This window comes from Pristiophorus japonicus, chromosome 15, assembly GCF_044704955.1.
Source record: "Pristiophorus japonicus isolate sPriJap1 chromosome 15, sPriJap1.hap1, whole genome shotgun sequence".
In the NCBI taxonomy this organism is placed as follows: domain Eukaryota; kingdom Metazoa; phylum Chordata; class Chondrichthyes; family Pristiophoridae; genus Pristiophorus; species Pristiophorus japonicus.
The window spans coordinates 110,483,939-110,492,065 of record NC_091991.1 but is presented as its reverse complement, the minus strand read 5'-3'; the positions used below and the strand labels follow the sequence as shown (position 1 = coordinate 110,492,065).

The 8,127-nt window shown below is 44.0% G+C and overlaps 1 protein-coding gene across 1 annotated transcript; it reads right to left on the bottom strand.

Annotated features, from left to right (window-relative positions):
- Positions 1-1,340: 1,340 nt before the first annotated feature.
- LOC139225831 (parvalbumin, thymic CPV3-like) lies at positions 1,341-7,587 on the bottom strand. The gene is made up of 4 exons (XM_070856678.1): positions 7,527-7,587; positions 7,296-7,428; positions 1,801-1,910; positions 1,341-1,527 (listed from the first exon to the last, which is right to left on the bottom strand). Exons 1-4 carry the CDS (start codon positions 7,585-7,587, stop codon positions 1,502-1,504), a joined length of 330 nt encoding a protein of 109 aa, XP_070712779.1. The 3' UTR covers positions 1,341-1,501.
- Between the last annotated feature and the right edge of the window lie 540 nt (positions 7,588-8,127).

The following is an 8,127-nucleotide window of genomic DNA, read 5'->3' as shown; positions in this document are numbered from 1 at the left end:
TGGCATTCGCTGCCTCAGAGAGCTATGGAGGCTGGGACATTGAATAAATTTAAGACAGAAATAGACAGTTTCTTAAATGATAAGGGGATAAGGGGTTATGGGGAGCGGGCGGGGAAGTGGAGCTGAGTCCATGATCAGATCAGCCATGATCGTATTGAATGGCGGAGTAGGCTCAAGGGGCCGTATGGCCGATTCCTGCTCCTATTTCTTATGTTCTTATGAACAGGATGTTACAGTGGCTCGACTCTGCCAACAGAACAAATAGAGTAAAGATTTACAGTGCAGCTTGGATAAAAACATTAATTGTAAATGATTCACAATCTTAAAGCTGCATACTCAATTTGCATCATAAAAATCAAATTTTGATTCAGGTTCTTACAACCTTCCCAGGGGTGATGATCAAACCCTCAAATGGAGATAGATAATTACCTGATGTTTTTTTGATTTTAGAGTGTGGCACGGTCATAGACAATAATTCACCAGCACATTTACGCCAAATAATATTCTGGGACATATACAGGAGATCATGGTACATTATAAGTTAGGTGACATATAGTGTCCCATCTTCCTGTTCAGGTGAATGCAAACAATGCCAGGGCACTATTTGAAGAATGATAGCGAGTTCTCTTAATGTCCTGGCCAACATTCTACCCTCAACCAACACAACCAAACAGAGATTGTCAGGTCATTCATCTCATTTGCTGTTTGTCGGGCCTTGTTATGAGCAATTGTCTGTGCCCTGTGCATAACAGCAGCGACCGCACCTTAGAAATAATCCATTGGCTGTAAAGCACTTTGTGACCTCCTGAGGATGTGTAAGGTGCTATATAAATGCAAGTTCTTTCTTTGTTTAGTGGAGCTTGGTGACAACAAAATTCAAAAATAGAATTATTGAAATATAATAGAAGCCTCAATAATGTGGGACTGGGGAAAGCAGCCAATAAAACAGGGGGATATGGGAAGAGGAAGTTAGTGCATTGCATGAACTTAGGTTGTAGATTACAGTCAAATCCTCGGGAAGTTATTGATATAAGTCAATATCAATGATGCCAGTTTCTCTCGTCCAGTTCTCACCGCATAAATCTTGTCTGCTGAAACGGTATTACACATGGAACAAAAGGAGTATTACAGCAGATTTCAGGGCCTGCAGGTTTTGATCAGGATAATTTTACCCACATCAGCGCTGATTCTGCTTAATTCCACAAATATCTGAATAATCTTAGTTGAAACAGACACACACGAGAAAAGGCATTTGGATACAAGGCAAGCTTTTTTTTTAATTGTTTTCAATCTTCCAAAGACATTACCTTTACAGAGAAGGTTATACCACACATCACACAAACAACGGGCTACATCCCAACGTCTGAAGTGCTTTGACAATCCCTTCGTTACAACAGAAAGATGTTGTCCGTGCTGCGATCACGCTGTACAAACACGAGCCTTGGTTTTAATGTACCCTTGCAATCAAATGCCGATGGAGGTAGCGCTGTCCTGGGAGAATCTATGAGAGGACCAGGTCGACAAATTCTGCAAAGTAAGATCGCCGTTAAACATTGAGATTTTTCAGGTTCTTAAATTCAGCACCAAATTTTCCAAATACATGCATTGCAATAGCATAAACAAATATAAAGGAAGACACGATTTATATGGCACTCAATGCCAGAAACAAAATTATCACAATTGATTTTTGACTTTCAATGTTGTGAATTAAAATCCCGGCTCTGTTGCGGCCAATGGTTCTCCATCAGAAGAGTTCAACCATGTTTTAAAATCTAGTTCTACAAAGATTCATCGACATACCATCAGTACCAAGTCTCCCATCGCCATCTTTATCTCCTCCGGCCATGAATAACTTGGTCTCATTATCATTCAGGACTCTGGCCCCAGCAGAGAACCTCTGTAGGAAGTACCTGGAAGAGCAAAGCCAGTTAAACAGTGAATTTCTTCAAATGAGGATTGTTGGCTATTCGGGAACATAGCCTTCCTCACGTGCACCCAGATCCACCCAGTACATTAGACTTTGCTTTTAGGTAACAAATATATTTGCCTTATTTCCAAATTCAATGAAAGAATAACCTTTTCCTACACAGTTGGTACAAATCTCTACTAAAGAATATTTTTGCATTGATTAGAGAGGATACTGCATTCTCGTGTTAATTCATTTGACTTCAAAAAAATCATTTTATCAAACTATTTAAAAAAATTTAGAATAATGGAATTATCAAAACATCCAATATTCCATCTGGTCAAAAAGTGGACCAATATGATCACTGGAACTAGTCTATACTGACACATGCTGAACAATTCTTCACTCACAGAGAGGTGAGAATGTGGAACTCACTACCACAGGGAGTGGTGAAAATGTGGAACTCACTACCACAGGGAGTGGTGAAAATGTGGAACTCACTACCATAGGGAGTGGTGAAAATGTGGAACTCACTACCACAGGGTTTGAGGCGATCAGTATAGATGTATTTAAGGGGAAGCTAGATAAGCACATGAGGGTGAAAAGAAAGAAGGATTATGCTGATTGGGTGAGATGGAGTTTCATGGAGTGAGGAGGCTGGCATGGATCATAAACTCCGGCATGGAACAGTTGGGCCAAAAGGCCTGTTTCGGTGCTGCTCATTTTATGTCTGTGATTCATACATCCAATGATGTCCCAGAAGAGGCGAAGGCCCAGGGGCAGCATGAGCCAGCCCAAACTGCGGTCGATGGATAGCAGGAGCAACTGTGCGCACTAGGTCCATGCAGTGGAGCAGGTCTCCAGTTGTCTTGATTAATCCTTGCCACTGGACCAAGACCTAGCTCTGTCAAGCCCATGTGATGGCTGGTGTGCAACGGTCACCACACATTAAAAAAATCCACGCACAGGTATCTTCCACCGTTCAGGATGTAGTTCGGGATCTGGAATATTAAGTCCTTCATTGAAACACCTGTGAACTCATCTCTTTTTGATGTGGAAGCAGGTCATCCTCGATTCGAGGGACTGCTTAATACTATACTATATTATGATGTCCCGCTAATTGGATCCAGGGGATATCTCAGATTCGGTATGCAGAAAGGTATAGCACCAAGTCAGGCAGATGAGGAAAGTCCCAGGTCTATGCTGAGCTAGATGGTATCTGCCATGGTGGCAGTGATGGTTGTACAGTGAGCTTTGTCTCCCCAAGCCAGGGAAAGGGTGAAATAATCAAATGAGTTAAGGAGTGGTGCTGGAAAGTTGTTGGGTGAAGGGAGGATTGGGCGGGGGGGTTAGCTACTGATGGGTTTCCTGGCCCCATCTCCCATTCGAATATCCTGCCCACACCTACTGTCTGGGCATGACGTGACGGATGGTCATTTTGGCCCAGGTATGGAGAGAGGGCTTGGCTGTCATTGTGTAATTATACCCCAGTATCAGGCACCTCCGTGAGCAGAAAAATTTGAGCGCCCAGGAATGGGTCTTCCAAATGTTTCCTTTACGAAAGCGCTGAACATGCATTTTCTCGCGAGTTCCTGAAACAGGCTAATGGGTTAAAAAGGCTGTAGGAAAGCAGTGAATACGAAAGAATACTGCACTAAAAGAACTTGCATTTCTATAGCGCCTTTCTACGACCTCAGGCCGTACCAAAGCACTTTACATCTAATGAAGTACTTTTGAAGCGTAGTGCTGTAATGTGGCAGCCAATTTGCGCACAGCAAGCTCCCACAACAGCAATGTGATAATCATCTTTTTTTAGAGCTGTTGGTTGAGGGATAAATATTGGCCAAGGCACCGGGGAGAACTCCTCTGCTCTTTTTCAAATGGTGCCATGGGATCTTTTACATCCACCTGAGGTCTTATCCGAACAACAGCACTGCCCCTCTGACAGTGCAGCACTCCCTCAGTACTGCCCCTCTGACAGTGCAGCACTCCCTCAGTACTGGCCCTCCGACTGTGCAGCACTCCCTCATTACTGGCATTGGGCCTGGCAGCCTGGACCATGTGTCCACATCTCTGGAAACATAGAAACATAGAAAATAGGTGCAGGAGTAGGCCATCTGGCCCTTTGAGCCTGCACCATCATTCAATAAGATCATGGCTGATCATTCCTTCAGCACCCCTTTCCTGCTTTCTCTCCATACCCCTTGATCCCTTTAGCCGCAAGGGCCATATCTAACTCCCTCTTGAATATATCCAATGAACTGGCATCAACAACTCTCTGCGGCAGGGAATTCCACAGGTTAACAACTCACTGAGTGAAGAAGTTTCTCCTCATCTCAGTCCTAAATGGCCTGCCCCTTATCCTAAGACTGTGTCCCCTGGTTCTGGACTTCCCCAACATCGGAAACATTCTTCCCGCATCTAACCTGTCCAGTCCAGTCAGAATCTTATATGTTTCTATGAGATCCCCTCTCATCCTTCTAAACTCCAGTGTATAAAAGCTCAGCTGACCCAGTCTCTCCTCATGTCAGTCCAGCCATCCCTGGAATCAGTCTGGAACCTTCATTGCACTCCCTCAATAGCAAGAACGTCCTTCCTCAGATTAGGAGACCAAAACTGAACACAATATTCCAGGTGGGACCTCACCAAGGCCCTGTACAACTGCAGTAAGACTTCCCTGCTCCTATACTCAAATCCCCTTGCTATGAAGGCCAACATACCATTTGCCTTCTTCACCGCCTGCTGTACCTGCATGCCAACCTTCAATGACTGATGAACCATGACACCCAGGTCTTGCTGCACATCCTCTTTTCCTAATCTGCCGCCATTCAGATAATATTCTGCCTTCGTGTTTTTGCCCCCAAAGTGGATAACCTCACATTTATCCACATTATACTGCATCTGCCATGTATTTGCCCACTCGCCTAACCTGTCCAAATCACCCTGCAGCCTCTTAAGCGTCCTCCACACAGCTCACACCGCCACCCAGTTTAGAGTCATCTGCAAACTTGGATATATTACACTCAATTCCATCATCTAAATCATTAATATATATTGTAAAGAGCTGGGGTCCCAGCACTGAGCCCTGCGGCACTCCACTAGTCACTCCCTGCCATTCTGAAAAGGACCCGTTAATCCCGACTCTCTGCTTCCTGTCTGCCAACCAGTTCTCTATCCACGTCAGTACATTACCCCCAATACCATGTGCTTTGATTTTGCACACCAATCTCTTGTGTGGGACCTTGTCAAAAGCCTTTTGAAAGTCCAAATACACCACATCCACTTGTTCTCCACTCTACTAGTTACATCCTCAAAAAATTCCAGAAGATTTGTCAAGCATGATTTCCCTTCATAAATCCATGCTGACTTGGACCGATCCTGTCACTGCTTTCCAAATGCGCTGCTATTTCATCCTTAATGATTGATTCCAACATTTTCCCCAGTACTGATGTCAGGCTAACCGGTCTATAATTACCCGTTTTCTCTCTCCCTCCTTTTTTAAAAAGCAGTGTTACATTAGCAACCCTCCAGTCCATAGGAACTGATCCAGAGTCGATAGACTGTTGGAAAATGATCACCAATGCATCCACTATTTCTAGGGCCACTTCTTTAAGTACTCTGGGATGTAGACTATCAGGCCCTGGGGATTTATCGGCCTTCAATCCCGTCAATTTCCCTAACACAATTTCCCGCCTAATAAGGATATCCTTCAGTTCCTCCTTCTGACTAGACCCTCGGTCCCCTAGTATTTCTAGAAGGTTATTTGTGTCTTCCTTTGTGAAGACAGAACCGAAGTATTTGTTCAATTGTTCTGCCATTTCTTTGTGCCCCATTATAAAGTTACCTGATTCTGACTGCAAGGGACCTACGTTTGTCTTCACTAATCTTTTTCTCTTCACATATCTATAGAAGCTTTTGCAGTCATTTTTTATGTTCCCAGCAAGCTTCCTCTCGTACTCTATTTTCCCCCTCCTAATTAAACCTTTTGTCCTCCTCTGCTGCATTCTAAATTTCTCCCAGTCCTCCGTTTTGCTGCTTTTTCTGGCTAATTTGTATGCCTCTTCCTTGGATTTAACACTATCCTTAATTTCCCTTGTTAGCCACGGTTGAGCCACCTTCCCCATTTTATTTTTACTCGAGACAGGGATGTACAATTGTTGAAGTTTGACCATATGATCTTTAAAGGTTTGCCATTGCCTATTCACCATCAACCCTTTAAGTATCATTTACCAGTTTAATCTAGCCAATTCGCGCCTCATACCATCAAAGTTACCTTTCCTTAAGTTCAGGACCCTAGTTTCTGAATTAACTTTGTCACTCTCCATCTTAATAAAAAGTTCTACCATATTATGGTCACTCTTCCCCAAGGGGCCTCGCACAACAAGATTGCTAATTAGTCCCTTCTCATTACACATCACCCAGTCTAGGATGGCCAGCTCTCTGGTTGGTTCCTTGACATATTGGTCTAGAAAACCATCCTTAATGCACTCCAGGAAATCCTACTCCACCACGTTTCTACCAGTTAGGTTAGTCCAATCAATATGTAGATTAAAATCGCCCATGATTACTGCTGTACCTTTATTGCACACATCCCTTATTTCTTGTTTGATGCTGGCCCCAACCTCACTACTACTATTTGGTGGCCTATACACAACTCCCACTAGCTTTTTATGCCCTTTGGTATTCCATAGCTCCACCCAAACCAATTCCACATCATTCATGCTAATGTCCTTCCTTACAATTGCATTAATTTCCTCTTTAACCAGCAATGCCACCCCACCTCCTTTTACTTTCTGTCTATCCTTCCTAAAAGCTGAATACCCTTGGATGTTGAGTTCCCAACCTTGGTCACCCTGGAGCCATGTCTCCGTGATGCCAATCACATCGTATCCGTTAACTGCTATCTGCGCGGTTAATTCGAACATCTTATTCCGAATACTCCTTGCATTGAGGCACAGAGCCTTCAGGCTTGTCTTTTTAACACACTTGGACCCTTTAGAATTCTGCTGTAAATCGGCCCTTTTTGTTTTTTGCCTTGGGTTTCTCTGCCCTCCACTTTTACTATTCTCCTTTCTATCTTTTGTTTCTGTCTCCATTTTATTCCCCTCTGTCTCCCTGCATAGGTTCCCATCCCCCTGCCATATTAGTTTAACTTCTCCCAAACAGCACTAGCAAACACTCCCCCTAGGACATTGGTTCCGATCCTGCTCAGAGGGGGACTTGAACCCACGACCTTCATAACTCAAGCGGTGAGAGGTGCGGTCACTGAGCCAGGGCTGATACCATGGGATGGATATATGCCAGTGAGCCTGGAACTGAATGCACCACCATTGCTGTTAAAAATCCAATGCACAAAGTGCAATAGAGCTCAAGGTAGTCGCTGCCTTACTTTAACTCCTCCTCTTCGATGAAACCGCTGTCGTCATCATCGATGGCTCGAAAAACTTTCCTGATTTCTTCGGCGGATTTTTTCGACAGACCACAAGTCAGAAAGAATTTCTTGCAGCTGAAGGAGTCATTGGCTGTGAAACAAGACAGGAAATGTGTGTGTATCAAAACCACGTCCTTCCGTCTCTGATCAAAACTGATGCAGTTAGACAGAGAGCCTGGGATACATTACCTTGGCATTCCTTTAATGCGGTAGAAATGTCAGCAACAGAGAGAACATCAGTGATTTCCATTGTGAAACTGCTGGGGAATGAAACACAACACGGATTGAAGACGTTCGCTTTCTCCCTCGTTCTCTTACACACTCACTCTCTCACATATCCTCTCTCTCACACATACTCTCACACACACACACTCACACACAAACTCTTTCACACACACACACAGACTCACACACACTCTCACACAGACTCTCACACACACTCACATATCTCTCACACAGACTCTCACACACACTCTCACAAATCTCTCACACACACTCTCACACAGACTCTTTCACACACTCTCACATATTTCTCTCACACACACACACAGACTTTCACACACACTCACACAGACTTTCTCACACAGACTCTCACATATCTTTCTCACACACTCACACACACAGACTCTCACAACACTCTCACACAGACTCTCTTACACACTCTCACATATCTCTCTCACACACTCTCTCTCACACAGACTCTCTCACACACTCTCACATATCTCTCTCACACACTCTCACACAGACTCTCTCACACACTCACACAGATTCTCTCACACACTCTCACATA

Excerpts from the sequence above, each read along its gene's own strand:
- LOC139225831 (XM_070856678.1), bottom strand. The coding sequence starts at position 7,587 with ATGGAAATCACTGATGTTCTCTCTGTTGCTGACATTTCTACCGCATTA. Across the intron at positions 7,429-7,526 it reads CGCATTAAAGGAATGCCAAG|CCAATGACTCCTTCAGCTGC; the intron begins GTAATGTATCCC and ends CTTGTTTCACAG. Across the intron at positions 1,911-7,295 it reads ATCGAAGAGGAGGAGTTAAA|GTACTTCCTACAGAGGTTCT; the intron begins GTAAGGCAGCGA and ends TTGCTCTTCCAG.